Below are 17,677 nucleotides of genomic sequence, written 5' to 3'. Positions count from 1 at the left end.
GCGGTAGAAATCCGGGGATATGGAGAGAAAATAGGTCCGGTATGCTCTGGTCTGAGTCGCGTTGTACAAGAACTGGCGATAGCTTTTCGAGCTAAAGGATAGCTGATGACCGCCAACCGTGGTTAGCTGAATACTAACGTTAGCCAGTGAACTGGCTAACTTCTGGCTAGCTTCTGTTGTGGATTTCAGATTTGAGGTGAATAATAGTATTTTTTTTAAACAATTGGTGAGGCGGGTTGCAGGAGAGTGTGTTGAAGTTGAGTTTTTAGAAGAAAAAATAAATAAAAAGATATGCGAAGAAAATATGTAAATCTATATACACGGGACACGACAAGACGAGGACAAAGAACGTCTGACTGCTATGCCATCTTGGATTTTTAATCCGCTTAATGAGGATGAATGGAGAGGAGATTTACAGTACCTACTTGAATGCCCAGCATCAACCTAAACGCAGTGTCAGACAAAGATGGAAACCAGTAGCACCTCTCTCTGTTCCTAAGAGATGGTGAAGACCTGCTAGATTTGAACACGACACGTTAAATTCATCACTTGTTACGTCACAGCGACAATTGAAAATTTCACATGAATTCATCGGAATGCTTTGTAGTGCACCCTTCTAGTCTTCTCGTAGGTCGGGGTGAAATTCCTGAGATAATTAGGATATCTAATCAAATCAATGTTTATTGGTGCCTTACAGTTGATGTTATAGCAGGTGCAGCTAAATACTTTGGTTACTAGCTCAAATCAAATGTTTTTGGTCACATACACATGTTTAGCAGATGTTAATTTGAGTGTAGCGAAATGCTTGTGCTTCTAGTTCCGACAGTAATATTTAACAAGTAAACTAACAATTCCCCACCAACTACCTAATACACACAAATCTAAAGGGATGGAATAAGAATATGAACATATAAATATATGGATGAGCGATGGCCGAGCGTCATAGGCAAGGTGCAATAGATGGTATAAGGTACAGTATATACATATGAGATGAGTAATGTAAGATATGTTAACATTATTAAAACCTCGGGCTAGGTGGGCGCTTGCGTCCCACCTACGTAACAGCCACTTGCAGCCTGTGGCGCGATTTTCAAAACCTTAAAAATCCTATTACTTCAATTTCTCAAACATATGACTATTTTACAGCTATTTAAAGACAAGACTCTCGTTAATCTAACCACACTGTCCGATTTCAAAAAGGCTTTACAACGAAAGCAAAACATTAGATTATGTCAGCAGAGTACCAAGCCAGAAATAATCAGACACCCATTTTTCAAGCCAGCATATAATGTCACCAAAACCCAGAAGACAGCTAAATGCAGCACTCACCTTTGATGATCTTCATCAGATGACAACCCTAGGACATTATGTTATACAATACATGCATGTTTTGTTCAATCAAGTTCATATTTATATCAAAAACCAGCTTTTTACATTAGCATGTGACGTTCAGAACTAGCATACCCCCCGCAAACTTCCGGGGAATTCGCTAACATTTTACTAAATTACTCACGATAAACGTTCACAAAAAGCATAACAATTATTTTAAGAATTATAGATACAGACCTCCTCTATGCACTCGATATGTCCGATTTTAAAATAGCTTTTTGGTGAAAGCACATTTTGCAATATTCTAAGTACATAGCCCAGGCATCACGGGCTCGCTATTTAGACACCCGGCAAGTTTAGCACTCACCATAATCATATTTACTATTATAAAAGTTTGATTACCTTTTGTTGTCTTCGTCAGAATGCACACCCAGGACTGCTACTTCAATAACAAATGTTGGTTTGGTCCAAAATAATCCATCGTTATATCCGAATAGCGGCGTTTTGTTCGTGCGTTCCAGACACTATCCGAAATGGTAAAGAAGTGTCGCGCGCATGGCGCAATTCGTGACAATAAAATTCTAAATATTCCATTACCGTACTTCGAAGCATGTCAACCGCTGTTTAAAATCAATTTTTATGCCATTTTTCTCGTAGAAAAGCGATAATATTCCGACAGGGAATCTCCTTTTCGGCAAACAGAGGAAAAAATCACAAAGGCGGGGGCGGTCGGGTCATGCGCATAAGCCCAGAGTCCCTTGATCGGCCACTTGAGAAAGGCGATAATGTGTTTCAGCCTGGGGCTGGAATGACGACATTCTGTTTTTTCCCGGGCTCTGAGCGCCTATGGACGACGTGGGAAGTGTCACGTTAGAGCAGAGATCCTTAGTAAAAGATAGAGATGGAAAAGAAGTTCAAGAAATGGTCAGACAGGCCACTTCCTGTAAAGGAATCTCTCAGGTTTTGATCTGCCATTTGAGTTCTGTTATACTCACAGACACCATTCAAACAGTTTTAGAAACTTTAGGGTGTTTTCTATCCATATGTAATAAGTATATGCATATTCTAGTTACTGGGTAGGAGTGGTAACCAGATTAAATCGGGTATGTTTTTTATCCAGCCGTGTCAATACTGCCCCCTAGCCCTAACAGGTTAAAGTGGCATTGTTTAAAGTGACTAGTGATCCATTTATTAAAGTGGCCAGTGATTTGAGTCTCTATGTAGGCAGTAGCTTCTCTGAGTTAGTGATGGCTGTTTAGCAGTCTTATGGCCTTGAGATAGCTGTTTTTCAGTCTCTCGGTCCCAGCTTTGATGCACCTGTACTGACCTCGCTTTCTGGATGGTAGTGGGGTGAACAGGCAGTGGCTCGGGTGATTGTTGTCCTTGATTATCTTTCTGGCCTTCCTGTGACATCGGGTGCTGTAGGTGTCTTGGAGGGCAGGTTGTGTGCCCCCGATGATGCGTTGTGCAGACCGCATCACCATCTGGAGAGCCTTGCGGTTGAGGGTGGTGCAGTTGCTGTACCAGGCGGTGATACAGCCTGACAGGATGCTCTCGATTGTGCGCCTGTAAAAGTTTGTGAGTGTTTTAGGTGACATGCCAAATTTCTTCAGCCTCCTGAGGTTGAAGAGGCGCTGTTGCGCCTTCTTCACCACACTGTCTGTGTGGGTGGACCATTTCAGTTTGTCTGTGATGTGTACTCCGAGGAACTTAAAACTTTCCACCTTCTCCGCTACTGTCCCTTCGATGTGGATAGGGGGGTGCTCCCTCTGCTGTTTTCTGAAGACCACGATCATCTCATTTGTTTTGTTGATGTTGAGCAGCTCCTAACAATGCAGTAAACAAATACACAAATAATCAACAAAACATTCATTACATTGCACAATGTATGTGAATAATCCTCAAATCAAAAATGTGGAAATTAAATAATTTGGGTCATTGACATCCATGAAAAGCTGATAACGTTTAGCCTAGAGACAAGTGTTACTCCTTTGGTGAATACAGGAAAATACACACCCCCTATGAAGGAAAAGATGCACCCCTGTCTTGAATGATTGACTACGGTACCTCACAGGAGACAATCTAATAATGCATCACAATCCTTTCCATCCACCTTTCCACTGCTCATCATGACTCTCCCAGATTGGATGGAAACTCTTTAAACCTAATAAGGCGTGTATTCCCAGACATAATCAGGTTATTGATGTTTTCAGGGGTGAAGCCTATCTAACATAGAAGTGCTCCTTTGTGGTAGAGATACAGATTGGACAGAAGGCTGTCTTCAGGGCTACGATGCTGTTCTGCTCCTGATGAGTCATTGCTGGTGTGAGCAGCTCTCTCTCTCTTATGCTATATTGGTCATGGTCTTTTATAGTCCAATCTGAGAACTCGGCACATGGCACTTAGGCAATGAAACTTGATATGGGATATCTGGTCAGTTATGTTCCCACCTTTCCCTCTATAAACTAGCTCACTGCTAGTAGATACGATGGGTTATGTACAGTCCCAAACTGTGCTTCTGGGCCCTTACTTTGGGCCAGCCCCATGCTCTGCCTCTTACTGTGGGTCAGCCCCATGCTCTGCCTCTTACTGTGGGTCAGCCCCATGCTCTGCCTCTTACTGTGGGTCAGCGCCATGCTCTGCCTCTTGCTGTGGGTCACCCCTATGCCCCTTACTGTGGGTCAGCCCCATGCTCTGCCTCTTACTGTGGATCAGCCCCTTGCTCTGCCTCGGTGACAAGAGCCCAGCCCTCGTCAGACTCACGGCCAGAACTGACCACAAAGGTCTATCTGGCGTCAGTGGTCTACCTCCGGAGCCCGGAGGAAGGGACTCACAGCAGAAAGGAAGGGAGCTGATGGCCTTTGTCTTATCTGTGGTACTCCAGCTCTGCCAGGCATGTGACACAGCTGAGAGGCCTGAGGAGGCGCTGATGCTGGCAGCCGAACCACAGTTAGTTCCCATGACCTCACACCTCACCACCCCCCTTACGCTCCTCTCTACTGCCACTCTCTGGTGCTAACCTGGCCGGCAGCCACAAACTTGGGTTCATTTGGAGCCCACTGCTTCCGGGGACTGATCGGATGCCTCCCATTGTGGCAGACAGTTTGGTCTGGTGGCAGACAGTTTGGTCTGGTGGCAGACAGTTTGGTCTGGTGGCAGACAGTGCTTTATGTGGTGTTTACGAGTGCGAGGAATGAAGTCTTAGAAACATTATCTGGTGGCAATTACTTGGACTACTAGCAATCATTCTTTACACGCTAAATTTATTATAACTTTGTAACTCTGTAATATGATCATAACGATCAATACTTTGTATTTATGTACCGTTTTTCTAAATGTTTTTTTCTTTTCTTTTTTGAGTGGCAGCCCACAGGTAAATACGATATGAACTGAATATTAAATTATACGAATTTGTATATTGCACCTGTACCCCCCCCATGAAAAACTTACAAAATAAATAAAAATGTGGTTACAAAAAATCACAAATATTTCCATCCCAGTGCCTATTAACTGGAGTACAAGGCAACGTTGACAGATGTTAAGTTATGTACAGTAGCATCAACCACCACTGTGTAGAGCTGTTCTGACTCTCCAGTAACTCTAATCTGAAGAAGTTACGCAACCCGATGTCAAATTTGGTTACTATTAATCAAATCCACTCGAGTTAAGAAAATTAAATCACTGGAACACTTGTTTGACAAAAAGCAACTTGTCTGTTAACCCAGCTGTGCCCTTAAACCAGCTGTGCCCTGGACACCATATGTGAATTGATTGCCCCCCATCTATCTTCAGAGCTCCTGCTGTTAGGTGACCTAAACTGGGACATGCTTAACACCCCGGCCATCCTACAATCTAAGCTTGATGCCCTCAATCTCACACAAATTATCAATGAACCTACCAGGTACAACCCCAAATCCGTAAACACAGGCACCCTCATAGATATCATCCTAACCAACCTGCCCTCCAAATACACCTCTGCTGTCTTCAAACAGGATCTCAGCGATCACTGTCTCATTGCTTGCGTCCGTAGTGGGTCTGTGGTCAAATGACCACCCCTCATCACTGTCAAACACTCCCTAAAACACTTCAGTAAGCAGGCCTTCCTAAACGTCCTGGCCCGGGTATCCTGGAAGGATATTGACCTCATTCCGTCAGTAGAAGATGCCTGGTTATTCTTTAAAAGTGCTTTACTCACCATCTTAAATAAGCATGCCACGTTCAAAAAATGTAGAACCAGGAATAGATGTAGCCCGTGGTTCACTCCAGACCTGACTGCCCTTGACCAGCACAAAACATCCTGTGGTGTATGGCATTAGCATCAAATAGCCCCCACGATATGGAACTTTTCAGGGAAGTTAGGAACCAATATACACAGGCAGTTAGGAAAGCAAAGGCTAGCTTTTTCAAACAGAAATTTGCATCCTGCAGCACAAACTCCAAAAGTTCTGGGACACTGTAAAGTCCATGGAGAATAAGAGCACTGCACTGAGGCTAGGAAACACTGTCACCACCGATAAATCCACAATAATTGAGAATTTCAAGAAGCATTTTTCTATAGTTGACCATGCTTTCCTCCTGGCCACCCCTACCCCGGTCAACACCCCTGCACCCCCCACAGCAACTTGCCCAAGCCTCCCCCATTTCTCCTTCACCCAAATCCAGACAGCTGATATTCTGAAAGAGCTGCAATATCTGGACCCCTACAAATCAGCCGGGCTAGACAATCTGTACCCTCTCTTTCTAAAACTATCAGACGAAATTGTTGCAACCCCTATTACTAGCCTGTTCAACCTCTCTTTTGTGTCGTCTGAGATCCCCAAAGATTGGAAAGCTGCCGCGGTCATCCCCCTCTTCAAAGGGGAGACACTCGAGACCCAAACTGCTATAGACCAATATCTATCCTACCCTGCCTTTTTAAGGTCTTCGAAAGCCAAGTTAACAAACAGATCACCGACCATTTCGAATCCCACCGTACCTTCTCCGCCATGCAATCTGGTTTCCGAGCTGGTCATGGGTGCACCTCAGCCACGCTCAAGGTCCTAAACGATATCATAACCCCCATCGATAAGAGACAATACTGTGCAGCTGTATGCATCGACCTGGCCAAGGCTTTTGACATTCTTATCGGCAGACTCAACAGCCTTGGTTTCTCAAATGACTGCCTCGCCTGGTTCACCAACTACTTCTCAGACAGAGTTCAGTGTGGCAAATCGGAGGGCCTGTTGTCCGGACCTCTGGCTGTCTCTATGGGGGTACCACAGGGTTCAATTTTTGGGCCGACTCTTTTCTCTGTATGCATCAATGATGTCGCTCTTGCTGCTGGTGATTCTCTGATCCACCTCTACGCAGACGACACCATTCTGTATACTTCTGGCCCTTCTTTGGACACTGTGTTAACTAACCTCCAGACGAGCTTCAATGCCGTACAACTCTCCTTTCGTGGCTTCCAACTGCTCTTAAATGCAATTAAAACTAAATGCATGCTCTTCAACCGATCGCTGCCTGCACCTGCCACCCATCCAGCATCACTACTCTGGACGATTCTGACTTAGAAAATGTGGACAACTACAAATACCTAAGAGTCTGGTTAGACTGTAAACTCTCCTTCCAGACTCACATTAAGCATCTCCAATCCAAAATTAAATCTAAAATCGGCTTCCTATTTCGCAACAAAGCATCATTCACTCATGCTGCCAAACATACCCTCGTAAAACTGACTATCCTGCCGATCCTTGACTTTGGCGATGTCATTTACAAAATAGCTTCCAACACTCTACTCAGTAAAATGGATGCAGTCTGTCACCAAAGCCTCATATACTACCCACCACTGCGACCTGTATGCTCTCGTTTGCTGACCCTCGCTTCAAATTCGTCGCCAAACCCACTGGCTCCAGGTCATCTACAAGTCTTTGCTATGTAAAGCCCCCCTTATCTCAGCTCATTGGTCATCATAGCAACACCCATCCGTAGCATGCGCTCCAGCAGGTATATTTCACTGGTCACCCCCAAAGCCAATTCCTCATTGGCCGCCTTTCCTTCCAGTTCTCTGCTGCCAATGACTGGAACGAATTGCAAAAATCACTGAAGCTGGAGACTCATATCTCCCTCACTAACTTTAACCTCTCTGGGATATGTGGAACGCCAACAGCCAGTGAAATTGTAAGGCGCCAAATTCAAACAACAGAAATCTCATAATTAAATATCCTCAAACATACAAGTATTATACACCATTTTAAAGATAAATTTCTTCATCAAAAAGGCTTTACGGCAAAAGCCCCTGCGATTATGTTAGGTCAGCGCCTAGCCACAGAAAACCATACAGCCATTTTCCAACCAAGGAGAGGTGTCACAAAAGACAGAAATAGCATTAAAATTAATCACTAACCGGATGGCACTCCCAGGACTCCATGTTAGATAATAAATGTGTGTTTTGTTCGATAAAGTTCATCTTTATGTCCAAAAACCTCATTTGAAATTGGCGCGTTATGTTCAGAAATGCATTGTCTCAAACAAACATCCGATGAAAGTGCAGAGAGCCTCATCAAATTACAGAAATACTCATCATAAACATTGATGAAAGATACAAGTGTTTAACATACGATTAAAGCTAAACTTCTCCTTAATGCAACCGCTGTGTCAGATTTCAAAAAGGCTTTACGGCGAAAGCACACCATGCGATTATGTTAGGTCAGCGCCTAGCCACAGAAAACCATACAGCCATTTTCCAACCAACGAGAGGTGTCACAAAAGTCAGAAATGGCATTAAAATTAATCACTTACCTTTGATGATCTTCATCTGATGGCACTCCCAGGTCTCCATGTTAGACAATAACTGTTCATTTTGTTCGATAAAGTTCATCTTTATGTCCAAATACCTCCTTTTTGTTCACGCGTTTAGTCCAGTAATCCAAATGCACAAGGTGCGCTCACAAAGTCCAGACGAAATGTCAAAAAAGTTCCATTATAGTTTGTAGAAACATGTCAAACGATGTATATAATCAATCTTTAGGATGATTTTAATCATAAATCTGCAATAATATTCCAACCGGACAATTCCTTTGTCTTTAGAAAGGAAAGGGAACGGAGCACGCGCTCACAGCCGCGCGCGATAAACAACTCAAGGCTTTCAGCCAGACCCCTGGTTCAAACAGCTCTTATTCGCTCCCCTTTCACAGTAGAAGCCTGAAACAACGTTCTAAAGACTGTTGACATCTAGTGGAAGCCTTAGGAAGTGCAATCTGACCCCATAGACACAGTGTATTGGATAGGCAATCACTTAAAAAAACTACAAACCTCAGATTTCCCACTTCCTGGTTGGATTTTTCTCAGGTTTTTGCCTGCCATATGAGTTCTGTTATACTCACAGACATTATTTTAACAGTTTTGGAAACTTTAGAGTGTTTTCTAATTCACAATGTCCCCCTATTATATGCATATTCTAGCTTCCTGGCCTGAGTTGCAGGCAGTTTACTCTGGGCACCTTATTCATCCAAGCTACTCAATACTGCCGCCAATTCCGAAAAAAAAGAACAGCTCTAGCAGTCAGAGCAGCTCACAGATCACTGCACCTGTACATAGCCCATCTGTAAATAGGCCATCCAACTTCCGCATCCCCATACTGTTATTTATTTTTTATTTTTTACTCCTTTGCACTCCAGTATCTCTACTTGCACATTCATCTTTTGCACATCTATCACTCCAGTGTTTAATTGCTAAATTGTAATTATTTTGCCACTATGGCCTATTTATTGCCTACCTCACTTATCTTACCTCATTTGCACACACTGTATATAGACATTTTCTCTATTGTGTTATTTACATTTACATTTTACGTCATTTAGCAGACGCTCTTATCCAGAGCGACTTACAGTAGTGAATGCATACATTTCATACAACTCATACATTTTTTTATTTTTTTTTCTCTGTGCTGGCCCCCCGTGGGAATCGAACCCACGACCCTGGTGTTGCAAACACCATGCTCTACCAACTGAGCTACAGGGAAGGCTGTGTTATTGACTGTATGTTTGTTTATTCCATGTGTAACTCTGTGTTGTTGTTTGTGTCGCACTGCTTTGCTTTATCTTGACCAGGTCGCAGTTGTAACCTGGTTAAATAAAGGTGAAATAAAAAAAATGTCATAAAAAACCCATTGTGGTGCCCCCGTTCACCTCAGCCTATTAGATGAGAAGGAGCTCAGTGATTGGCAAACTGTCCCAACCTCACTGTCACTTGAAATGGCTCCCTCCTGCTTCTTCCTGATCCTCTAGCCGTTAAACCAGAGCATCTCTCTCTCTTTCTCTCTCTTTCTCCTCTCTCTCTCCTCTCTTTCTTGCTGACTGTAAATCACATTGATGCTCTGCCTTCTTCCTAGAGAGCTGTGTTTCTGTCGTCAGCCAACCAGTTCAGTGATACAGGGCTCTAAAATAACAAGACTCTAAATACAGAGAAAGATGGCCTTTGGTTGCAGTATTACGCCTACCGTGGTCTAACTGAGTTCAATGAGTTCATATGTAAACTGTTTTCACATAGGCTACATGCACATGATGGACATAGCCGACATACAGTCTTTGGAAAAAAGGTGCTATTTAGAACACTTTTGGTTTCCATGTATAACCCTTTTCGCAGAAGGTTCTACCTGGAACCAAAAAGAGTTCTCCTATGGGGACAGCCGAAGAACCCTTTTGGAACTCTTTTTTCTAAGAGTGTAGCTTTCAGCAGTTTTACGCTCAGCTTCCCTCAATTCCCCAGCCTAATAGTGACAAGGTACACTATCAGCCCTTATCTCTGTAATGCAGAGGTTTGGCACTACAAAGCTTTCCTTTGAAAGAATCCTCGATTCCTCCTCCATTTTGTGTGCCTCAGAACACCTGTGAAATGTCTGGATCCTGAGGTTTTTGAAATGTTTAGTGAAATTACATTTCGTTCCTGGTGCAGACAATGACCTTCAACCTGTTTGAAGGGAGTATCTCATTTGATGGCAAACTCACCAAGCTCAGTAAAGTTGGCTATGTTCTGTAAAATGACTTTGGTGTACATCTGTCAGCCAGTGATACATTTGGTACAAGAACTCATTTCAGTTTGAAAGAGGGATTTTGGGGAATGGGCCATTGCCGATGAGTATGCTAAATGCTGACACTATAATTTCTATCTCCCCATTTCTCTTTCTCTCTCTCTCTCTCCCCCATTTCTCTCTCTCTCCCTCTTTCTCTTTCCCTTCCAGATCGAGAGGACCAATCAATTCTTTGCACGTGAGTAACCTCTGAGCCATGTCTGCTCAGCCCTTTTCTTCTCTCTTTCTGTGTTCTGTGTTGCATGGGTTGCTGGATTTACAGGAAAGTGTCTTCTCAGTTTGATTCCTTGCATCCAGCCTGCATAGTATAATACTACACGTCACTGGTTTGGACCAGATGGTTTAGAAAAGCGCCAGCTTAATTGCATAACATTCACGATTCAATTATCTTTGTTATGCGCGTCTCTTCCTCACTTAGTAGTCCCGAAAATGAAATGGGAAATTACCTGCTGCATTGCATTCCTGCAAAAGCTCGATTCAACTAAGAATGAAGCGCAGCCTATTGAAGCCGACATGAATGTACTTAGCACTGATTATAGGTCGAAAGAGGAATCAATTGAATTGAGCTAGAACAGAGCCAGGGGCCTCTAGCTATTTTAAAAGGAGCAACTTAGTGACACAGAACAGTGAGACAGACACTTATGGGAAAGAGACTTAGGCTTGGGGCAGGGAAGCTGGGAAATGTTTGGTGTTTCTGGCACACACACACACACACACACACACAAAACCCTTACCCGTTGGCTGTATTCCAGTCTAGCGCCCAATATCTACAGATGACAGGAATGCTGCCAAGAAAAATGTCAGCGTGGCATCTCATTGTAAGCCCCTGTGACAGGCCTACACCGATGATGTGTGAAAGAGTATACAGGGTAAAGTTTCTCCAATTGTGTGTGTTCTCTCCCTGCGCTGGTCTGAACCCGATCCACCATCACCCAAAATGTCCCTGGAGCCCCCAAGGCTACCAGCCACACGCAACACATGTTTTCCTAGCCTCTCACCATACATGACTAAGTCTGGGGGAGCATGGAAGAATTTGGATGGATGTCGGACGTGTGGCTTGAACACTATCATAAAATCTCACATCTGCTATTATGGATTTGTATGGTGACTGTGACACACACACACACACACACACACACACACACACACACACACACACACACACACACACACACACACACACACACACACACACACACACACTGTAGGAGACGGTGGTCATAGCAATGTAAATGCTGCACAGAGATGCCATGTGATTATAAGTCAGTCCCTGAGAATATGAGTGGTCTCCTCTGCAGCAAGGCGAACCAACCTGAGGAATCTAACACGTCCAGTTCAATGCCAACCTCATGGACATTGATGCAATCACTCACTCACGGGTTGTGTCCTAAATAGCACCCTAATGCCTACATAGTGCACTACTTTTGACCAGAGCCCGTCATTTCAGACGCAGCCAGAAACACCCTCTTCTCCCGGTGGTTATTGAGCTCAACACTAAACACACAACTCATCAGCCATACAGCATATTCATAATACTAGACTAGACTACCATAGGACTTCACTACATGGCCAGGCAAGGGGACTCTGAAAGAAAGAAACTACACATGACTTTGTTATTGTAAATGATTTCACACTAAGTGAGTATTCCGGGGCCTTGTCATTTATTTGAAGATCATCATGTCATTAGTTTTATTTTGCAGATCATTTTGCTGAAATAGATATAACCTAGCGTTGCGCCAGAGATCTGGGAGAAAGTTCAATGTTAACCACCAGCGATTACGTAGAATTGAGTACCTATTTTAAAACCACTGGTATGCATTGTGTGTTGATGTTACTGTACAGTAAGTGTCACTTGGGGATAGGATTCTTTCTGCATGGCTTGAAGAGCTTGCAAAAACATACTTCCTTGCTCTAAAGCTGTCATCGCTGTGGGTCCGTGAGTCCCACCCTCAACCACAGCCGATGAACTAAACTAGCTCAAATAAAATAAACAGCACATATAGATACACAAAAGCCCTGCTACACTGCCTCATCCGATAAACCTGGCAACTGTGGTTTATTTTCACATAATTTGTTGTTTAGCGGAGTTGCAGGGAGCAGAGCTTGGCTAGCTCTCTCACCCCCGGCTCAAGACTGTTTATGGAGTTTCCCAAGTGCCATAATCTCCTCACAAAAACATCTGCCAGTCAGAAAGACAGTTCTGACACACACAAACACACGTCATTCTTCCCCATCTACTAACCCAGGAATCTGTCTTGTATGTTTTCTGTCTTCTCAGAGGTGAATCTGGTGCTGGCAAGACAGAAAACACTAAAAAGGTCATCCAGTACCTTGCACATGTGGCTTCCTCCCATAAAGGAAAAAAAGACCACAACATTCCTGTAAGTGTAAGTTTCTGTCTTTTCTTTCTCTATATTCCCCCTGCCATGTTTATCTCCCTACCACACCTCTAGATCTCCCCCTAAGCCCTGTTCTGAAAGTCACAGTTACAGTATGTCTTTCTATTGAGGGGTAACTGATGAAAGAGGAGAGTTAACAACTTGTACGGCCCACAATGTCCCCCTAATACCAGGCCAGTCTGATCCACAAAGTCCCCTAATACAGGCCAGTCTGATCCACAAAGTCCCCTAGTACAGGGAAGTCTGATCCACAAAGTCCCCTAATACCAGGCCAGTCTGATCCACAAAGTCCCCTAATACTAGGCCAGTCTGATCCACAATGTCCTCCTAATACCAGACCAGTCTGATCCACAATGTCCCTTAATACCAGGCCAGTCTGATCCACAATGTCCCCTAATACCAGGCCAGTTTGAGCCACAAAGTCCCCTAATACCAGGCCAGTCTGATCCACAATGTCCCCCTAATACCAGGCCAGTCTGATCCACAAAGTCCCCTAATACCAGGCCAGTCTGATCCACAAAGTCCCCTAATACTAGACCAGTGTGATCCACAATGTCCTCCTAATACCAGGCCAGTCTGATCCACAATGTCCCCTAATACCAGGCCAGTCTGATCCACAATGTCCCCTAATACCAGGCCAGTTTGATCTACAATGTCCCCCTAATACCAGGCCAGTCTAATTCACAATGTTCCCCTAATACCAGGACAGTCTAATTCACAATGTTCCCCTAATACCAGGACAGTCTAATTCACAATGTCCCTCTAATACCAGGCCAGTCTGATTCACAATGTCTCCCTAATACCAGGCCAGTCTGATCCACAATGTCCCCCTAATACCAGGCCAGTCTGATTCACAATGTTCCCCTAATACCAGGCCAGTCTGATTCACAATGTCCCCCTAATACCAGGACAGTCTGATTCACAATGTCTCCCTAATACCAGGCCTGTCTGATCCACAATGTCTCCCTAATACCAGGCCTGTCTGATCCACAATGTCTCCCTAATACCAGGCCTGTCTGATCCACAATGTCTCCCTAATACCAGGCCAGTCTGATCCACTGGTATTTACAGTACAGTGGATTAACTCCAACCCTAGTTAATCCATATCAGATAGATCCATATGATAATGCGGGCATAATCATTAGAGGACAACAGTGTCTGACAGTGGACATGGGCTGTGTGATGAGGTCACGAAAGGGTCAAGTCCTTCTGTAGTTATATGATGCTGGTACATTACCACGGCAGTCAGAAATAGGCTCATTAAGCAATAAGGCACGATTGGGTGGGGTATATGGCCAATATATCACAACTAAGGGCTGTTCTTAGGCACGACACAACGTAGAGCTATTATAAACTGGTTACCAACGTAATTAGAACTGTACAAATACATGTGTTGTCATACCCGTGGTATACGGTGTGATATACCACGGCTTTCAGCCAATCAGCATTCAGGGCTCGAAACACCCAGTTTATAAAGATTAACCCATTGATCAAATGTGCCAATATATAGATGTTTTTTTGCATAACATGCCTGTAAATGTGTTAAGAATTCATATAGACGAGCTCCAGTCCCATAATGATGTGTGTTGCCAAAGTGAATGCATCCTACAGTAGCACCTATAGTGGGCTCTATAGATTACGCAGGCGTGCACAACCCTCTAATATATTTGCGTTTGTTTATTTGCAACAAACAGCCAGAGTCGCCTAAACCAGTAAAACTACAGGCAAGTCTTTACACTTTCTTCTAAACACCTCGTTCATGTGCATGTTGCATCACCAACTTTCTACTCTTAAACGGACCTACTGTTATGTAAAACTAGTGGCAATTTAATATATTTCTTTGTGACTACAGCCTGTTTTGTGAAATGGTGCCATTGGTGATTTTCTTGCACACTGTGAAGCATGTATGTGTAAAAATGAGACAAACAAAGTTTGGGTATTGACCCAGATTCTCTTTCTATCAGGCGGAAAATAATAATGTCGTAAGTAAACTTTAAATCTGGCATGAATATTTATGTGAATGCAGCTTTTCCATGTATACCTGTGGGCCAATGCACTGTACTGTCCTGTAAAATGTGCTTGCAAATGTTGTTATTCCACACTAGATGAAACAGTCATACATGCCTTTGTTGTGTTTGGTCGCCACCAGTCAAAGTTTGGCAGACATGCCGCACTATGTGAGATATTTTTGTACAATGCAGAGTAGAAGTTGAGCAGTAAGACGTTGAAAGAGAGTTGAAGGCATATGTTCCTGAGTCTAAAGATGGAACTGACACACACACACACACACACACGTTCTTCTATCCTCGTGGGGACCTAAAATGTATTTCCATTCAAAATCTTATTTTCCCTAACCCCTAAACCTAACCTTAAACCTAACCCTAATTGTAACCCTAAACCTAACCCCTAAGCTTAAAGTAGCCTTTGTCCTCATGTGAATTTGGGAAATCAAATCAAATCAAACCAATCAAATCAATCAAATTTATTTTTATATAGCCCTTCGTACATCAGCTGATATACTCAAAGTGCTGTACAGAAACCCAGCCTAAAACCCCAAACAGCAAGCAAAGCATGTGAAAGAAGCACGGTGGCTAGGAAAAACTCCCTAGGAAAAACTCCCTAGAAAGGCCAAAAACCTAGGAAGAAACCTAGAGAGGAACCAGGCTATGAGGGGTGGCCAGTCCTCTTCTGGCTATGCAGGGTGGATATTATAACAGAACATGGTCAAGATGTTAAAATGTTCATAAATGACCAGCATGGTCAAATAATAATAATCATAGTAGTTGTCGAGGGTGCAACAAGCACGTCCGGTGAACAGGTCAGGGTTCCATAGCCGCAGGCAGAACAGTTGAAACTGGAGCAGCAGCACGGCCAGGTGGACTGGGGACAGCAAGGAGTCATCATACCAGGTAGTCCTGAGGCATGGTCCTAGGGCTCAGGTCCTCCGAGAGAAAGACAGAAAGAGAGAAAGAGAGAATTAGAGAGAGCATATTTAAATACACACAGGACACCGGATAAGACAAGAGAAATACTCCAGATGTAACAGACTGACCCTAGCCCCCCGACACATAAACTACTGCAGCATAAATACTGGAGGCTGAGACAGGAGGGATCAGAAGACACTGTGGCCCCATCCGATGATACCCCCGGACAGGGCCAAACAGGCAGGATATAACCCCACCCACTTTGCCAAAGCACAGCCCCCACACCACTAGAGGGATGTCTCCAACCACCAACTTACCGTCCTAAGACAAGGCCGAGTATAGCCCACAACGATCTCCGCCATGGCACAACCCAGACAGGAAGACCACGTCAGTGACTCAACCCACTCAAGTGACGCACCCCTCCCATGGACGGCATGGAAGAACACCAGTAGGCCAGTGACTCAGCCCCTGTAAAAGGGTTAGAGGCAGAGAATCCCAGTGGAAAGAGGGGAACCGGCAAGGCAGAGACAGCAAGGGCGGTTCGTTGCTCCAGCCTTTCCGTTCACCTTCACACTCCTGGGCCAGACTATACTTAATCATAGGACCTACTGAAGAGATAAGTCTTCAGTAAAGACTTAAAGGTTGAGACTGAGTCTGCGTCTCTCACATTGGTAGGCAGACCATTCCATAAAAATGGAGCTCTATAGGAGAAAGCCCTACCTCCAGCCGTTTGCTTAGAAAATCTAGGGACAATTAGGAGGCCTGCGTCTTGTGACCGTAGCGTACGTGTAGGTATGTACGGCAGGACCAAATCGGAAAGATAGGTAGGAGCAAGCCCATGTAATGCTTTGTAGGTTAGCAGTAAAACCTTGAAATCAGCCCTTGCCTTAACAGGAAGCCAGTGTAGGGAGGCTAGCACTGGAGTAATATGATCAAATTTTTTGGTTCTAGTCAGGATTCTAGCAGCCGTATTTAGCACTAACTGAAGTTTATTTAGTGCTTTATCCGGGTAGCCGGAAAGTAGAGCATTGCAGTAGTCCAGCCTAGAAGTAACGAAAGCATGGATTAATTTTTCTGCGTCATTTTTGGACAGAAAATTTCTGATTTTTGCAATGTTACGTAGATGTCTCCACAAGGGAGAATTTTCCTCGTTTTACTATCCTTGTGAGGGACATTTCAGTTCCCCACGATGATTAGAAGAACAAGACCAAACACACACACACACGAGGTCAGTTAATGGACATTACTGAAAAGCAGACTGTCTGGCTGTGGTTGTCATTACAGTAGTTAGTTCAGTAGTTTAATATTACTCTCAAGGCATTTCAACCAGCTGCTCTAGGTCTTGTTGATACTGTTAAGATCATGGAAACGGCACATAAGGGCAGATGAGCAGTGTTCTGAATAAAGATGTGATGCGCACTATGGCACGCCGCCTCCAAGGCTAATATGAGAAACATATGGATTTGCAACCGTCAGTGAGATAGCTTCTTGGAATAGGGCCTTTCAGAATAACATATCCATTCCCCTGCTTCCTGTTTTAGTGTACTACTGTAGATTTCACTTAAACCGTTTGTCTTTATGCATTATTTAGTCTAGTCCGAATTATCTTTGAGTACTACCTGTAATTGTCTTACTTGGTGTGTATGTACGTTATGTATATCCTTTATGTGTGTTTAGTATCCATGACCATTAACACTTCCTGTTTATTTCCATGGTAACATTTGACAATCTGCCCCTTGACTACAGAGTGGAGCCCTGTTCTATGTGAGTAGCATGTAGTCCGTCCCTCACCTCTCTCTCACCCACCGCACTCCACTCACTAGACTAGCTCAAAACACAATTGGCAGAATATCCTGTAAAGGGGCTGCTATTGTCGCTGTGTACTATTCTGTATATCTGTGCCCTTTTATGGGTGTCAATGGGGGCCCAATAGCAGCTTCTGTTTCTATCACCTT

General features: G+C 43.9%; 1 protein-coding gene across 8 annotated transcripts in view; it reads left to right on the top strand.

Moving 5' to 3' along the window:
• Positions 1–17,677, top strand: part of LOC106564681 (myosin-10) — a 100,123-nt gene that overhangs the window by 42,740 nt on the left and 39,706 nt on the right. For 2 of the 8 annotated variants that reach the window (XM_082958815.1, XM_014130907.3), the window contains exons 4-8: positions 10,550–10,577; positions 12,678–12,780; positions 14,493–14,522; positions 14,763–14,780; positions 17,469–17,486. In XM_082958815.1, coding sequence (XP_082814941.1) covers positions 10,550–10,577; positions 12,678–12,780; positions 14,493–14,522; positions 14,763–14,780; positions 17,469–17,486 — 197 coding nt within the window. Of the gene's footprint in view, positions 1–10,549; positions 10,578–12,677; positions 12,787–14,492; positions 14,523–14,762; positions 14,781–17,468; positions 17,487–17,677 lie in introns of all 8 variants that reach the window. The other 6 variants (XM_014130908.3, XM_014130906.3, XM_014130918.3 and 3 more) reach the window with 3 other exon arrangements.

This window comes from Salmo salar, chromosome 12, assembly GCF_965601325.2.
Source record: "Salmo salar chromosome 12, fSalSal1, whole genome shotgun sequence".
NCBI lineage: Eukaryota > Metazoa > Chordata > Actinopteri > Salmoniformes > Salmonidae > Salmo > Salmo salar.
This window is presented reverse-complemented; position numbering and strand designations above follow the sequence as displayed.